Below are 17,732 nucleotides of genomic sequence, written 5' to 3'. Positions count from 1 at the left end.
TTCAGTAAAAATAATGAACATAATTGCTTCAACCCTTAGATAACCTCTTCAAAAGTGAAAACTGATCAATATGTCTTTACTCAGATACTCATAGATTCTCACAAGGTTAGATGACAAGGGGAAAACGTTCAAATGCAGGGATGCAAAGATGAAGTGTGAGCAAAAAGCTCATGGATTTAAGGAGAAAAGAGTCAAGACGGAGGGGACGTTAGGGAGGAATACATAATGAAACACAAACTGTGGCATTAAAAGTATGTATACTTACAGTACAGTCCCAGGGCTTGGTAAGCAGTAAGGAGAAAGAGAAAACACAGTGAATATGAGAGAAAGAAACAGTGTGGGAAGAGTACAAAGAGACAAAGTGCCTAGAAGCATCATGACAGAAGTAAAAAAAAAAAAAAGAGGGAGGGAAGACCAGTGGAGTTTCTACTGTAGCCTAAATCTGTTCATGTGAAACCAGAGAGGCTGAGTGTGAGTCATCATTTCTACACTACATCTGTTTAAAATCACAGCAAGAGTTGCAAGAGGAGAAAGAGGAAAGAGAAAAGGACAAGAGAAATAGTAGGAGAGGAAAAAACAAATGGATAGCAGATAATGGATAGCAAGAAATGGACAAAAGAAGAAAGTCGAAAAACACGAAGAATTTGAGAGCTGAACTTCACTGAAAAGACATGTCGCCACTTTGCAAACAAAAAGGACAACATGAACAGCAGCCACTGAAGAAAACGCTCCTGCTCTACCTCTATCTCTAAAGGAACACAACATTTACGTCCACGCTCCACTTCTCTCAGTGATTCAGCTTTAGTGGTTCTCCTTCAAACATTCACTTGGTGAGATACCTCACTCATATTATCAGAGAACTCGGGTTACCTTTGTAACCTAAAGTCTGAAGCAGGAATGTACGAGGACCATCAAGTGTGTCACATGTAAGGCAAATACTAGGTCAACTGGGACTGCAATTAATGATTATTTTCATATCATTATCAATTGCTTAGGTTAATTAATTCATTATTTAGTCACTGAAATGCTGAAAAATAGTGAAAATTCCCTTCAAAAAACTTCTCAAGGCAACGTCTTCAAATTGATTGCTTTGTCCCACAAACAGTCCAACATCCCAAGATAATCAATTTAAAGTAATATAGGACAGAGAAACATAGCAAACTATTACATTTGAGAAGCTGGAACCAGATACTTTTTTGGGATCTTTGCTTGCCAAACCATCTTAACGATTAATCAGTTACCAAAATTGGCAAAAATAGTTGCTGATTTATTTTCTGTCAAACAAATAATCCACTGGAACGCGCTTTATAACCTATGTTATTAAAAAGTTCAATAGAAATTAGTTTTTAATCACTTACTCTTACAAATTCTCGCTGTCTAATAGAGTGAGACCAGCACAGTAATACTTCATTTAACCAGGAGCCTTAGTTTACTAGAGCCTCATCGCGATTAAAAATCTAATTTCCAAGTGCGGAGGGTTGGGACGCACACAAAAACACGTACTTCAGTTCATGAAGAATGTTTGCCTTTTTTGGATTCTCCTTTTGAAGGCATGAAGGCATGCCAGGAAACCAAGGTTTTCTTCACAAATTCAACTTAACACTCTGTGAGTAACTGATATGCAAATAGTCATTTCGCAGGAGAAGTATTCTTTTAAACAAGCCAAGAGCTTTTTAATACTATAAAGATGTAAACACAAGATTTTAAAATACCCAGCCATGTTGTTTCCTACGATCCCTACGCTAAAGTATTACAGGTAGGACCCTGGAGGTATCACAAGCCCTGTTGAGCATCTGGAGCAGGGGTTTTGTTTGAGCCAGCTGTTCTCAACCTTCTAATAAATCTAATGAGGAACCAAAGGACTAGAGGAAAATTGATCTAATGACAAATGATTAATGTGGCACAGTTGGTGAGTGTTTGCACTCCACTACAACACAACCACATGTGAGGCCTACATGTGTGCGTCTGACTGTTTGAGTGTGTGTAGCGCATTGACAAATGGCCGGTGGAATAAATCAGGAACATATTCACTCTCTCGCTCTCTTTCACCTTACACTTTATCTTTCTTGTTCTCCCCTTTTTCAATATTTCATTCTCCGTTAACACATAAACATGGACACATACACAGATCCACAGGGAGTGCTCCATGTTAGTTTAAATAATTATGGCAGCAGAAACCTGTCTGACAGGAAATAAATAAATAAGTCTTATAGTCCAGGAGGTTAATCCTTTTCAGACGGACACAATTCTGCAACAGCTCTGTGGCACTTCCAAAAGAAACCCCATGGAGAGTGAGTGTGTATGTGTGTGCTAGAAAGCTGCAGTTCCTCGCTTCGAGTGAGTTTATGCGTGTTCCTTTGTCAGCACAAGTGAGCATAAGTGTTTTTGAGGAGTTTGCCCGTATTTCAAGGAGAGAGAAAGACCGAAGAAGAAAGACGGAAAGTTCGCATTGGAGACAACCAACACTACACTTCTCATATGGCTGCTTTATGCGATTATGCTCAAGGATGACAGGTTGTCAGTAAAGCGTCTCTCAGTGCTCACTGAGCACCGGAGTCCTTCACTCTACAAGTGGCTTTCACTGCTCAATGAGGCCGAGGCCTCAAGTCAAGTGAGACAAACAGCTTCAGGAAAGAAGCACTGAATTGTTCGACTGAGGCACCTGAAATGAGGTCATAAAGGTCAAGAACAACTGTGAATAGGTGTAATGAAAGTTTTGCTTCCCCTACATCTAAAGTACTTATGGTCGTGAAGATAAATTGGGTTTTTGGAGGCTTTTAGAACTTTAGCTTATATTTTAAGTGTTCTATCAAGAAATTTGTTTGCATGGGTGTGCTTTGGTTTCATGTTGGCGTTTCACTTTAAAGGGTCAGTGTGTGTCGGATTTAGGGGGGCATACTGACAGAGTATGGTTTCTTAGGTGTACAATCACCTGAAAATAAGAACCTTTGTAACCTTAGAATGAGCTGTTTATATGTGCCTAGGGAGCAGCTCCTCAATCACGGAGATCTCCCTTTTGCATCACCATGTTCCTACAGTAGCCCAGAACAGACTAACCAAACACTGGCTCTAGATAGGGCCGTTCCTGTGGTTTAAATGGGCTTTTTCGCATCGGTCACTGTTCTTAGCAGCCCCTCGCTGCCAAACAGTGTTGGAAAAACAGACTTTTTTTAACGTGAAACTGCTTTATTCAGTGTTTTTTCTTGTTTAAATCACTTGTTAAATGACTTAACCATTTGTTTTGGAGAGGAAGAGACCTCTGCGGATAATCTGGCTCCTGCTATAAACTGAACTTCTGGATATTAAGTTATCAGGGAAAATAGATGAGCACACATTAGTAGCTGCTGGGCCAGCAGCCTGTCTGCAGTGAGCAGCGTGAACAGTGTCGTAAAAACACTTACTTGTGACATGACACTACTTTATTCAGTGTTTTTACCTGTTTTAATCACCCGGTCTGTTTGTTTTGGAGAGATCTCTGTTCATAATTTGGCTCCCGGTAAGAACCTCCTGATTGACCAAGAGGAATTCTAACTTTCAGCTGGTTGCAATCTGCAATCCTCACTGCTAAATGCCGCCTAAATCTTACACTCTGTTCCTTTAAGAGATGATTTTCAGGCAGTTTCTCAAGATATATGTTCAAAAAGATTCATCAGCTAACCATCACATTTCTTTAGTTGAAGAGACGCAAAGAAAGAAACAGGAAAAGACTTAACATGCTGTCCTAATGGGACAATCAGTAATAAAGGATGTTTCTGTGTCCGCACATAAACCCCTTGATTTAACCCAGTCAGGATTTTATTCTTACCTGCCGGGTTGGAGAAGTCGAGGACGCTGGTGGCCGGGTGCAGCAGGTCAGGGCTGCTGGATGACAGGTTGCCGGGGATGGGCATGATGGCCACGCTGTGTCGACACTGCTTGGTACCCACGATACTGTCGTCCTGAGACTGACCCATGCCACCATCACTAGAGAGGAAAGAAAGGGGTACGAGGGACAGAGAGAAGAAGGGGGTGACAGTTGGAGTGGGGGTGGTATTCAAAGTAAAAGGGGGTGATAATATGAGAGATAGAGAAAAACAGTAAATTAGATATTCTCCTTCAAATAACAACTTAATGTTCTTAAATTAATTTGGTGGTTTACTTTGCAGCAGTAGACATTTCTCAAAAACTGCCTGAATGTTTTTTCCCCTTTGTATTATGACTTTTAGAATTAGAATGAGTGCTTTTCCCTTCATCTTCAGAACATATAACTCATAACACAGTGGGAAAAAATATCAGGAGATTTAATCAAAATGTCTACTCTTGCAGAATGACAACACAAAACATCAATATCACTATATTTGTCTTTTAATATGCAGTGACACAGCCGAAATGCATCTACGCGGCGGTTTCATGAATGGCAGGAACTGATAAGGAGCATTCGCAGAAAGACACACACAAGTTCACCAAACACACACACAACACCAGACAATGAGACAGGTATACACATACGCTAACAGAGACACAAACGAGCGTTGCAAACAGCAGAGCACATATGAAAAGAAATGACAAGTAATGAGGATTTTAGCTCATTCAGATTTGCACATTTGTACTTTGTGTTCCTGCGGTTCCCTTTTGAAAATGTGTTGGTGTTAGCATTCAGCTCTTTGTTCTCTTGTGTGTGTCCAGCACTTGGCCACATTATGAGGCAAAACTGGACTTGAGAGACAGGCGCCTTTCTACCTGGCTCTTCAGCCACACTCAGGGATATGCAAACGTCAACCTTTACATTGATGGCCTCGTTAGACTGGCTGGATCTGCATACATGTGATAGAAATGGCAGCTCTTCTGAGACGGACAGGTTGGGTATTGTGTTTTTGAATAGCCCTGCCTCAAATGATAAATGTGGGTTCCTGAAGGTTAAATAACACTTGCTTTAACAGTTGTGGTAGCTTTAAACTTTCAAGCTTTAAGACTGACTGAGTAGGTAAATTTATGGCATTTTATAGAGGAAAAAAAACGACAAACATTGTAAAACTAGAATAAAAGAAAACAGAAGCAATAAGGTCTGAAATTGACACTTGAATACTGATGTTAAATCCACATTGCATTCATTTCAATATGTTGTCGTTATGAGTTTGTGATGCAGTCTGTAATTGAGCGTCTGAGATAGAGAGTTCATCTCGGTTCTGCCTGCATACTAATTGCAGCTTCCCTCCAGGTGTGCGTGTGTCTGTACAGTATGTACTGAACACGGTGCAGTAATGCGGGGCTTCCACTGACACAGCCGAGAGCTGCTGTAGCAAAGCCTCTGTAATCTTCGAGTCACTGGTCGAGGTGCTGTGCCGATAAGATGGAAGGATGGTAAAAACAGACACAGGTAGATAAAGAAAAGTTAGAAAAGGAGAGACATAAAGAAGCAGGTAGGATAAATAAGTTGGAGGGAGGTGAAAAAAGGAGGAAAAACGAAGATTTATAAAGCGGATAATGGTGAAATTGAGACAGATAAGAATAGCGCGGGGCTCAAGTAAGACTAAACTGACACTGTTTGATGTTGAATGCATCCCAAGTCTGATCATTTTCACACTTTGACAAATGCAAGTAAAGGACACACATGATTACACCTGTATTTTGAACCAAAATTACAAAGTACACAGGCTACATCATTTCGGTTTGAGACAAGTATGACACACTTTTTTAGGTTTAGTACATTAAATATGACAAATAGAAGATATCTAGCAGTAAATAAAGCATTAAAGCTTATTCCTCAAGCTTCCCAGTTTTTAGGCGTACAGGTATTTATTTGATTTACTTTAGATGGCAGGTGTGCTGAATGTCAAACATCAAGAAACCAAAAGCATCTGCAGCTGACATCACTCTTTACTATATAACACTGTAATTAAAGTGAGGTCTCCTTGACATTTAATGCAACATCTCAGCAGAATAAGGCACCTTTGGTTGAATAACAGAGCATCTAAGACACTCTAGAAAGAAGCCGTGAGCACAAATTAAACTGGAGAGAAACAAAGAGAAGGAGCACCTTGACTCTGTGGAAAAGTAAGATTCGTGAGTTAAAGCAATTAGCATGAGATCTTCAAGTGCAGTCCTCTAGTGATGTTGCTGAGGGTCAGCGGTGCTTTGTGTGTGTTTGTGTGTGTGGCTGTCTGCCATGTGCGTGTCTACAGATGGATACTGAATCAAATGGTTGGAGGATGGGGAGTTACGCAGGAGGTCTTACCCAAATAGGCCCCTGAAGCAGCGGAGACAAACGGGAGAGAGACGACATTGAAAAGCGTGAAAAAGAAAAAGAAAGCAAAACAAAAAAAAACAAAAAACAGAAGCAGAGCTCTGCTGAAGTGATTCAGCAATACAAGTGCAGCAGAGTGACAAGGCCTCTCTTTTCACACACACACACATTTAAACCAACATGAACACACATGTAGGTTGACAACATATACAATAGCAAATAAGTGTGGACACGCTGACAGGTTTGCTGAAATAAATGAGCAGAAAAGTGTCAGGAGCATTTTCATAAAGCCAGCATAGATTCACACACAGCACAGGACAGGACAGTGCAGGATTTGTGAGAGAATACAGCTTTACTATTTCATTTCATTCACAAAAATACTCATGAGGGAGCAGCAGGAGGCACATAATAACCACATTTTTAGAAACATTTTAAAAAACAGAATTATCAACTCTACTGATCACATACCAAACAACCCACAAATATGACAGCATGTGCCCCAGTGTCACCATCAGTTTTTACCCCACTACTAGTAATCATTTCCTGGACAGTTACACAGCAGCAGTGTGGCGAGCATGCAGTAAAACATGGACGTCTTGCAGGGTGAATGTCCAGATGCACAAACACTTAATAACACAATAGCTACAGTGTGATATGCGTCATGATTTAGTGCGTGTGACTGCATTATAAAGCAGTACAGAGGATGAAAATGGCATCATGGGACGTGGGGCTACTACTTAACCGTCATCTCACTAAATCACCTAGACTTCTGAGACAAACTGACCAAAGGCTAAAACCTCCGTCTATTGCTTTCCAATCTGTGGAATGTAAATCAACCAGGCTGGTCAATATGGGATGTGTGTAAAGGTGCATGCGCATCTTCATTTGGCAGAAAAACGAGTTGTTTATTGCCAACGTGTCCTTGTCATATAAAATCCCTGTCTGACGTGGAGCACAATGTCAGCCAAGAACAGACAGAAGCAGCAGCAGGTAGCGTAGGTCTGTATATGTATGCAAGAGCATCTGAATGGGATTTTAAATTGTTAAACAAGATTATTTTCCCTTTTTAACTTTAAGAAGTGAGCAAAAGCATTGGAAATGTATCCTTTTTGAGAGACTTTACCATGGCAACGGTGGTCCCTGGCTACGTCCTTGTGACAGCCAATGTGTCCTTAAAATGACAGTGAGTCCAGTGTGTGTGTGTGTGTGTGTGTGCGTGGGCGTGCTTCAAACTGCATGGTGTCTTTTAAAGCTGGGATGCGGGACTTTTACATATAAAGGAACGTCCATTACATTCAAGCCCTTGCCAAACAGGTTCATACAAAGTTGATTAAGCCTGTTGCCGCCAGAGAAAGCTCTCTGTCTTTTGCTGTATACCAGAGTTGTGGTGCTGGTTGTCTGCGGCAACTTTGCCATGCAGATGCACCAGATGTGATGCACTGACAGAAGAACAAAGATACAAAACAATGAAGGGGGGAGAAACCAATCCCTTAGAAGCAGCGCCTGGCTTTGAAGCCAATCTGACATTGTTGCCAAACCGTGGACTGACAACCTTTGAGTCCACCACGTGAAGCCAGTGAGCCCAAGAAGACTTCTTCCTTTGGACTTAACATTGTGAAAGAAATGTCTGTAAATCAGTGGATACATTTTTTGGAGTGTAACAACCCCTGAGAAATGACTTCACGATCAGAATTTGAGCCATTCAGTCCGGTAACATCCTGAAAGTCTAGAGGAGCTGCACGATTACATCTTATCCCCAGTCAAGTTAGCAGAGGGCTAAACAGGAAGTTAGCCGTCAGCCAGCAAGAATATCTGGTGCACATGCTCTACGGGCCCCACAATGCAAAACGTGCAGGTAATTTATACCCAGGAAATCAATTTTTTTTGCTTCATGCACCACTGAGCAACTTTCATAGGAATAGGAAGGCCCCACCCAGAATGCTGTATCCAGTTCTCTTTATACATCCATGGGAGAGATCACAGCCACAGAGCAGCAGCTAGCAGTACAGCAGTTAAAGCGGAAAATCCTTGGACGTGTCTAAGAAAAGTTTCTGGAGTGGATGTCAGTATACAAAAGAAACTCGAAGACTTGAAGAGAGCGCTGCTGGGAGCTGGGGAGATGCAGCAACTTCACACACAGGCATCCGTCAAAAGCAGGCCTTGATGGTGTTTGTGAAATGACTCTCACAAAAGCAAAAGTCCCGCACTGCAGCTTACAATGACATCGTCCTAAAAGCAGCCTGTACCTTTTGTACACATACATCCATCCGACAACTTTACCATGTTGCCTCCCGTCATAATTTCATCCTATAACAGGCACTGATGAATCCTGATTGACCCAAACCACCCGTCTCATCTCCAGTCCCTTTAATCAGCCATCAGTTCCTTTGAACCAAAGAGTGGTTTGAATGGTGCCGACCGGCGAAATAAAAAAGCAATGAAAGCTCTTGTTTGGTCGATAAATAGAACGCAGCGGAGAGCCTTTGGAAGCCGTGCACCGAGTCAGATCAATGGCCGCGTGATAGCGTGTTGCGTTATGAGACAGACACACAATCAGTTTTCATGCAAACTGTGTGGCTTTGTGGACATAATTACTGTGGAGCAGGAAACTGATAGAGTGGAGACAGTGAGGGAGGAAAGTGAAGGAGGGGACGCAGATATGGCAGTGTTTGTGTGCGAGTGTGCAAGTTTACAGTGTGTGAGGGCCACGCTGACGGTTAGCTCTGTAATTAACAGGGCGAAAACAGCGTCTTCTCTCACACACACTGACACAGTATGGAGTTTAATGAGGCCTAGAGAGGCATGAAATGATGAAATGAAATCAAGCCTGTATCAGCACGTTACGGGTGGAATATTGAATGTGAGCCTCCGTCTGCACAATTGCTTTCAATTGCTCCAGATGCTGCAAGTATAACGGCTGCATGTGGATGACAGCGACAACGGCTATATGATGATGATGACGCCTTTTACATTTTCATGATTCGGCTGGATCATATCAACATTACAGCAGCTGAAGATAATTGAAAGAGTAAAAAGAGGATTGCAAGCACATGCAGGAAATTTTCAGAGCAATGTTCCTGTAACCACAGCTTATAATGGGATGGACTTTTTGTCATTGATTTGTGTGTACTACCACCTTCCAGAGGGAATGCAGGTAAGCATTTTAGTGTAAGTTGGGTGAAGTCTCTCCGTTTCCTGCTCATACAAGCCATGAGAGGAGGCTGAAATGTGCTTCTCTATCACTTTCTGAGGTGCAATAAGTGGTTCAGTTCAGTGGCAAAGCTAGAGGCTTAGATTTCTGCTCACGACTCCAACATTTTCTGTTGGCAGATGGTCACAGCTTGCTACAATACCGATGCAGTGACAGTCGACAGAGAGGATTGTGCACCGGCTGGAAGGTAAATCCTCATGAACTCTGATTAGCTGATTTTTTTTGGCCACTTGGGGTCAGCGAAAACGAGATGTGAACACCGCATTGATATCACTACCTTTTAAATTGGCATTGTAAACTTGATAGCACACAGTTGCAACATTACCATACATTTGGAGTTGTGTATCTGGCCACCTGGAGTCCTTCTGCCTGCTATGCTTCTATGCACATCTAGACTGAAATATTACCCTTAATCCATTTTATTCCCATTCAAGCACTTGCAACTGTACAGAGAGCAGTATCTTCATAAAACCTCTTACCTGAATGGTTTGGGCGGCAGTATACTGAAGCGCGTCTTCTCCAGCATCTTCCTGATCTTGTTTCGGCCTCCTGACACAGTGTTGGCCTTCATTTTCCTGGTGCTCTTGTGGTCTGTTGGGAACTCCATGTCTCCAGGAAGGTCCGGGATGGAGAAGCGGTTGCCTTTTTTCTCCTGGATCTTGGGAATGTGAGGGCCGCCATTCTTCTTCTCGTGCATGATCCTGCTGAGGAGCTCTTTGAAGACTAGATGGATGGAAGTACAGAGAGGGGGAAGAGAAATGGTCATCTTCTCAAATGATCTGCACTGATATGAACTGAAGTGGACTGTTCTTTATATCAAATACTCTGACTTGGCTCACCGAATATGTTGGTTTTGACGGTGAGAGAGAGGTGTGTGTTGTTTCTTAGGATGTCAACAGCCTTGGAGAAGGAGATGTTCTCAAAGTTCTGACCATTGATCTCCATGATCTGAAACAAGACGAACAAAATTAAGAAAATACAACAGGAGCATAAAAAAACACCCACTTAAGTCCCTTTCAGATTATCCGTGACTGAAATCTGAAACACAACGCTTGTATTTTGGTTTGCCTGTCATGATATTATTCTTGACTCTCTTGACTCAGCATATCTGTAAGCAGTTTACTAACTGCAAAGAGCGAACAATGAAGTTTCAGTCCTCTAAAAACTACACAAAAAAAGGAAGTGTGTAGTGCAGTGTGACTGCTGGGAAGCTTGATTTGAACACTGTTTTATGTCACCTTTAGATCAGATAAATCTGCAGTTTGCAGTTGTTAAATATAAAGAAAATAAGCAGTCAGAAAATGTGCCGTATAAGGCAAAACAGAATTTCTTAAAATCATAAATAGGAAAGAAGTTTACCTGCATCAGATAATTAAGAAATGTGAATAAAGATTAACATTTTTGAGGACAGTCAAGATGGATCTTCAAAGAAAAGTTGCCTTTGATCAAAACTTGGTCGTCAGACATCATGTTCCTCTTGTTTCTTTCTGGTTCACTCAAGACGTACCTTTATGGAACGCACTAATGATCTGTCTTTTAATGTTTCTTAGTGCAATTCAAGCTTCAACTCCCAGCTGAGCCACTGAATGATACTTGGAGTTTGTTAGGCTGACCAGTCCTGCTGCTAAAAACTATTACTGCACAATGCCGTCAACACCGTGCTTCACTGTAACCTGATTTACACTCTGTATTTTACACCCTCTCACCTGATCTCCCCGTTTGAGTCCAGCCTCCGCAGCTTTGCTCCCTGGTTCCACCGACTCAACAAAGATGCCGAATCCTCTCTCGCTGCCGCCCTGCACGCTGAAGTAGAGTGGCGACTCCCGGGACGCCTTCTGCAGAGTGATCTGTCTCCACTTAGCCTTGGCTGCACATGCGATGTTCAGCAGCCGCAAATGGCCCTTCATTTTCTGACAAGGAGGGAAAAATGGGAAAATGATGAGCGTGATGAGTCTTGCATTTAAATTAGCTTTTGTTTCCTGAGGCGTGCATTGAAGTTTTGGATGCTAAAACAACATTCATAAGCAAATGCTTCAAGGTGATTTAAAAACAGTTTTTACATGAGAATATCAAAAATGTCACAATAACTGTTTGATCTGAACAACTATTCTGACAATGCATGGACTGCAGGTATATATTTGTGGAGTACTACAATTTAAATTAACCAAATAAACTGAGTCAAAAGTGACAAAATCGATGCACTTAAGTGCACATTTATTTTAGATTTATGTTTGAGCTTACCGTGTTTTCTAGATGTTTCTCAAAGTCCTCCAGAAAGTGTGTCATGGCCGGGTCACCCTCAAAATCATTGAAGTGGTTGTTGACCCACAGCAGTACTATTCTCGTTACCTGTGAGACACAATGAGAGCTTTGTTCAGTAAAACCACAATACGCACACTTCTTTTTTAACAGTTCCTGTCACAATGTATTTTCACTCTCCGCCTTCTTGCTCTATTTAAGTATGAGCTGCTTTGACAAGACATATGTTTAAAGCTCTTGCAGAATGCTTATATTGCATGTGCTGGGTCAGAGGTTCTAATTAACTACTTTGCAGGACCTCGGGAGCTGGTAGTTGCTCAGGGACGCTGGCAACATGAGTGCAATCATCGTTTCTCACTATGTTACCATGCTGTAAAACTGTCTCTGTTAAACATTTCTCATTTATGTACAAAGGTTATAGGAGTTAACTATATCTTTAATGGCTACCAAACACTTGTTTCAACTGTTAGTAACTAACAAAACGCACCCCTAATGGTCAGATTTTTGTTTTTTATTCATTCCAGTTATAGATCTGTCTTTATTTACTGAAAAAAAAAACACCTTTAGTAGCTTGTACTATAACACACAAGAAACAGCAGGGAGGCTAAATAATGACCATGTGCATGGCTGCGGAGAAAATGTTTAACCATTGCTTGGTTGACTGCTTTATTTCGTCCTACAATAATTAGGAGTAAAACCTGAAGCAAAAGCAATTCAGAAACAATTATTTCAGCAGGTTTACACTGCCGGTAACATTCCTCTAACCTTTGCAAAAGGTCAGAGCAACCGATGCATCGACACGGAGCATCAATCAATCAATGTCCACTTTCCTCTCTCTCTTAAGTTCCTCACGCCATCTTTTCTCCTCTCTTTGCACATTCTGTTTCTTTCTCCCTGCTCGTTCTGTACAGGATTAGATCCTGTTAAACGGAGCTGAAGATTATAAGCCTGAATGACAACCACATAAAGACTATTGACAATAGAAGACTAATCTTAGGTTAAAGCGGTTATGGACAATGCGAGTGTCAGGCATGAACAAATCGCTGCTGGGTTCAAGGACAGCTGAGCTGGCTGAACTTGTATCGATCGGCACGTGAGCGGTACAACAATTTCCATCGACATGCATGAATACAAATAATTAGGGGAGTGCTGATGGGAGCATAAGGACCGTTATTTAAACTGCACATATAAAATAGTGCAGAACAGATATATACAGTTTTAGAATGCATACTCTTCAATACTACCCTGCACAAAAACACCTTAACACTCCAATCCGAGCCAAACAACCCGACTGACCTTTCATGTCCGCTCTTACCCCAACACACACACAAACTTTGCGTGCATGGAAATTTGCACAGCCTTTCATATATCCATCCACGTACTGTACAAACACACCCAAAATGACCAAAACCAGCCGCACACACACAAGTGCAAACAAATTTACCGTGTCACGGAGGCTGTCCACGTGAAACCACTCCAGCAGTTTCTTGCCAACCTCCATGGGATTTGACAGGAAGGTCCTGTAGGTCAGCAAGAAGTCCTCAATGTAGGTGGGGTCCACCACCGACGGTTCCTCCACTAGGTGCATGATCAGGCGCTCCGGGGTTCCCTAGGGTGACAAACACATACACAAACATGAAGATAAATGGAGGAAAATATACGGCCCGCACTTATACATACACATGTGAGACAGCTGGTATGACACAAGGGCACGCATAATCTATACAGACACTCCCACACACACAAGCATACAAAAGCGTACACACACACACACACATTGAAGCGAGCAGGCACATAAGCACATGTACACACCAATTTGAATAAATTATGTCGACATAAATCAAAAAAGTGACAAGGACATAAACTATAAAGATGCAGCTATTGAACTGAGCTGTCAGTCACCCATCGATAAAGCAAAGACACACAAACACACGCGCACACACACGCACGCGCGCGCGCGNCACACACACACACACACACACACACACACACACACACACACACACACGAGAGAGACAGGCTGGCTCAGGCTTTTGTTACTGAGGTATCACATCTTTTCTTTTCTTTTGTAGAAGACCAAACCTAAATGTATTGTTTGGGACAACATATTTGATTTCTTTGTCTAGATCTTTCCATTTTCATTCACAAGAAGCAGATACACAACGTCCAAGACACTTACTCTTGTGGTTTCAGCGAATTTGTTAATGTCAACAGAGCAGAGGTTTCTGGGGAAACGCTTCATTTTACAGGGAACAGAAACTAGAAAGGCATCCACATTTGTCTGACACAAAAAAGAACAAAGCCAAAAACAGAAGCGGAAATGCTAACACTTGTGAATTGACTCATCTCCACTGGATATGTTTTGGAGCCAACAGCCTTCCTCGGAGCGGTGGCCAAGAGAATCTTTAAGGCCCATTATCCGATCAATACCTGGCTGCCTCTGGAGGCTCGGGAAAAGGATCAAAAGGCCTTGGAGCACACTGCAATGTAGCGTGCAAGAAAATGCTCCAGCAAACACTAATAGTGCTAACGGTGCCTCTAAACGATCAACTAAAAACACCAGGCAGCTGCATTGATGTTTTTGCAAGATACTGTATAGGGGGCACGGTCGAATCATAATGAGGTGGTGCTCAGATCAATCCAAGGTATGTCTGTGTAATAAGTATATCATAATGAACAATAACTTCCTGATTTCAGAAGTTAGTCATGTTAACTTGAATTCAGTGTGAGCTTAATCACACTAATTAGCTTCTGGATCTAAACTGATCTTAAGTTTTAACCCCAAACTACCCTGCATCCCTATTTTTCCATCCACAATGGAGTAACATTTAACAGAGATACTACAAGGTGTTACTTTATTGATCTTTCTCAAAGGTCGTGCTCAGATAAACAACAGAAACTTTGGGGACTAGAAGAATTTCAGCAGACACTCCAGAACAGCAAAAGGCATTTCTCAAACCCCTGTTTCCTTAAAATCTAACAACACAGCACTTAAACATTTAACATCACTGACCTTGATGACAATGTGTCCCTTTCGGGTTCCGCTGCGGTCAAGCTCCCGGTGCTCCTTCACCATCACTATCTCCCCCTCCTCCTCCACCTTGTGCGTGTTCTTCTCCACATGGTTGAGGATGCGCCAGTAGTCCTCCTGGGCGACGCAGACGAACTGGTCGAGGATGACATGGGGAAAGCGGGTGAACTTGTAGTAGAGCAGAACACTGCTCGGCACCACCGTCGGGTACTCAAACAACAGCAGAGAAGAAGCATGAAGGCCGGCAGAGAGAGGCATGGGAGGGATGGACGGATGAAGGAAGAAAAGACCAACAATGCTAGTTCTAAAACTATCTCAACTCAATTAAATAAGGCTCAATAAAAATGCCTAAGGTGACCTAAATTCCTCTCAACTAGCCATTTTGCAGTAGCATCCTCTACTTCAATTTGACACCAGAACTAAACTAACTTCCTATTATATCACATTGTGCCACGACATGGCTCTTCACTCCCCTACAGTACTGTCACTTGCTGCGCTTCCCTTGACTAAATCTTCAAGTTTTGCATTTGCCTCACTAAGCCCTACTTCTGCAACTTCCTTAGCTGAAGACAGGAAATGATGCGTGCAGTGGAGGAACTGAGCAATGTGGACAGAGGGACTGGACCACAAATACACGCTAGACTTCTTTTACCTTTGTAAACCCATTGTCACCCAGCTCTATATCAAGACCAGCTTTTTGTGAGAAATGTGTATGGCTATTTGTCAACACGTCTGAAAAATACACCACTACATGACAATGTACAGGAGGCTTGTGGTTCAATTGACAAACAAGATTCTGTATTTTAATGTTTTTTTTAGAATAAATAAAGGAAGGTAAAAATGAGAATCTCTAAATTAAAATGTGTCCTGATGTAGTTGTGGTTGCAAACCCCTAAACTATGGTGTAAAAAAAAGAAATTAAGAAAACCTAACTTTGTGGTTCTTGCACTTTGACACATATTTTGCATGATCAAGTAAAGCGGTGCAAAAATGCAGAAACAGTGGTGATAGTGGTATCTAGTACAACACGGCTATCAAAATCAATTATTGTAATTATAAGTGCATGGCTGTCCTGGTAACAATGGCTATATCAGATACTCTTGCTTACTAAATAAATTAAGCTTTATGTGTAGTTGACATTTGCCTTAGTCTTACATGAGTCAATGCAAGCAGAGAGAATTGTTTTGAGGTAACATAAGTTGCCATCACTTCCTTTCTTAACTACAGCATAAGGCTGTCACACAAGTCTTTTATTAGTAATCACCCTGAAGCTGTAAGTGCACATCAACTTCTTGCAGCAAGCAGCTCAACAACTGTTAATGATTTCTTTTTTGTCTTTATCTGGCGTCTTTACCTGGCAGTCGTCCCCCTTGGTGCGAACTTCTCCTATCATGTACTGTTTATCCAGTGAGGGTGAGATGCCAAAACTGTTGCCCATACAAAAAGTCTCGGTTCTTCCCTCCGGATGACTGATCTCCACTGCCCCGTTCAGGATAACGTACCAGAGGTCCAGCTGCAGAGAGGTTCACAGACACATCATCAAAATCATGAACCATATAATATCAAACACACAGACTTATCCACAGCTAAATAAATCTACTGTACACAGATGTGTACTTGAGCACTTGTAGTGTTGAAACTACCGTTATGGAGTCACACGGAAACAACTTGGGTTGGCACACAAGCAACAGCATCAAATATGTAACGGTTTGACTGTGGATCAGCAAAAATCATTGTGTTTCCCTCTATATGACTCAGCATCATTGACATGACTTTGCAAAGTTCTAGCTTGGAGGAATACTTCACTCCCCAAGTGACCATGTGCACATCAATTCCTCACACCTTGTTATGTTAAATAAAATAGTTCAATAGTTCAGACTTCAAAGACGAATAGCAGTTTTAATGTATTGAAGTCATAGACTAAAACTAAAAAAACGAATCCTTTAAAACTGGTTCACAACTGGTAGGGCCACGGGGTCCAGATTTCTCTGTAGTCATTAGTTGAAGGTCCACACAGTTAAATATATTCAGTGACATACTTGTGTTTGGACTTGTCATCAAGCTAGTTTGCTGTCTCTGTCAAGTAGCTGTCTGCTAGTCGCTCACTCCACAGCAGGGGGCCCATTGCGGCCCATTCAGATTGGACTCGCAACCCACCAGTTGGGTATCACTGCTTTAAAAAACCAAAGTCACACAATGACACAAACTGACTGATCGAGGCAGCCGTAGACCAGCAGCTCCCATGCTCAGAAAGGTACAATTACAGTTTTCTGAATGGAGTCTGGCTTTGAAGATAACATAGATAAGTTTCATTCCCCTGTTACAAAGGGCTGTATGATTGGTCAGCACTGAGTGTTAGGTTGAGCTGTAGGCTCTTGGTAGGCACACATATTACTTCCTTCTCATCTGGCTGGCTGGTAGTGGACGGGGCTTATCAATTAACTCAGTGGTCCAGGTCTTCAGAGAGAGTGGGGGGGCGGGGACTGCACTACCGAGAGACCTAGGGACAGCACCTGGGTTTTCGCTCTGTGGACCTGACTGCCGACTACCTCCAGTTTTGTTATTTGTTTTGACCAACCCTTTTATAAAAAATTGAACAATATCTGTCTGCCACGACATCGCCTGGGCTGGCTGCTCGTGGGGAGCCTCGTCCAAGCTCGCCGCTGTTGCTGTTTAGAGGTAAGTCCCACGCACAACCCCACCGCCAGCCAGCCATGTTTCCTCTCTGCACACACTGTGTTAGAGAATGAAGTTGCCTAGACACGACCTGAGTCAAACTACCAGTCATTCTCGTAACACTGAGCATATGACTGGATAAATGAAGGATGGATGATACTGTACAACCCGTGTGAGTGAGTTTGTTAAGTGATGTCTTGATATAGTGCGCTGTTGTTAAACACGAACCCCTATGACTTCAATTCATCAAGAATTTTCTCCATTTTTAAATTCTTCTCCAGAGGCATGCAAGAAAAACAAAGTTTTCTTCGTGGATTTGACGGAACATGTGA

General features: G+C 42.1%; 1 protein-coding gene across 8 annotated transcripts in view; it reads right to left on the bottom strand.

Moving 5' to 3' along the window:
* Nucleotides 1-17,732, bottom strand: part of LOC126388377 (rap guanine nucleotide exchange factor 6) — a 183,240-nt gene that overhangs the window by 30,746 nt on the left and 134,762 nt on the right. For 4 of the 8 annotated variants that reach the window (XM_050041484.1, XM_050041485.1, XM_050041487.1 and 1 more), the window contains 10 exons: nucleotides 16,079-16,237; nucleotides 14,707-14,859; nucleotides 13,138-13,302; nucleotides 11,676-11,783; nucleotides 11,141-11,344; nucleotides 10,274-10,382; nucleotides 9,914-10,157; nucleotides 6,215-6,226; nucleotides 3,806-3,963; nucleotides 266-280 (listed from right to left, as the gene is read on the bottom strand). In XM_050041484.1, coding sequence (XP_049897441.1) covers nucleotides 266-280; nucleotides 3,806-3,963; nucleotides 6,215-6,226; nucleotides 9,914-10,157; nucleotides 10,274-10,382; nucleotides 11,141-11,344; nucleotides 11,676-11,783; nucleotides 13,138-13,302; nucleotides 14,707-14,859; nucleotides 16,079-16,237 — 1,327 coding nt within the window. The remainder of the gene's footprint in view (nucleotides 1-265; nucleotides 281-3,805; nucleotides 3,964-6,214; nucleotides 6,227-9,913; nucleotides 10,158-10,273; nucleotides 10,383-11,140; nucleotides 11,345-11,675; nucleotides 11,784-13,137; nucleotides 13,303-14,706; nucleotides 14,860-16,078; nucleotides 16,238-17,732) is intronic. The other 4 variants (XM_050041488.1, XM_050041489.1, XM_050041486.1 and 1 more) reach the window with 3 other exon arrangements.

The sequence above is a fragment of the Epinephelus moara genome, chromosome 3 (genome assembly GCF_006386435.1).
Source record: "Epinephelus moara isolate mb chromosome 3, YSFRI_EMoa_1.0, whole genome shotgun sequence".
NCBI lineage: Eukaryota > Metazoa > Chordata > Actinopteri > Perciformes > Serranidae > Epinephelus > Epinephelus moara.
Note: the sequence above shows the minus strand (reverse complement) of the source record. Positions and strands in the feature narration are given on the sequence as shown.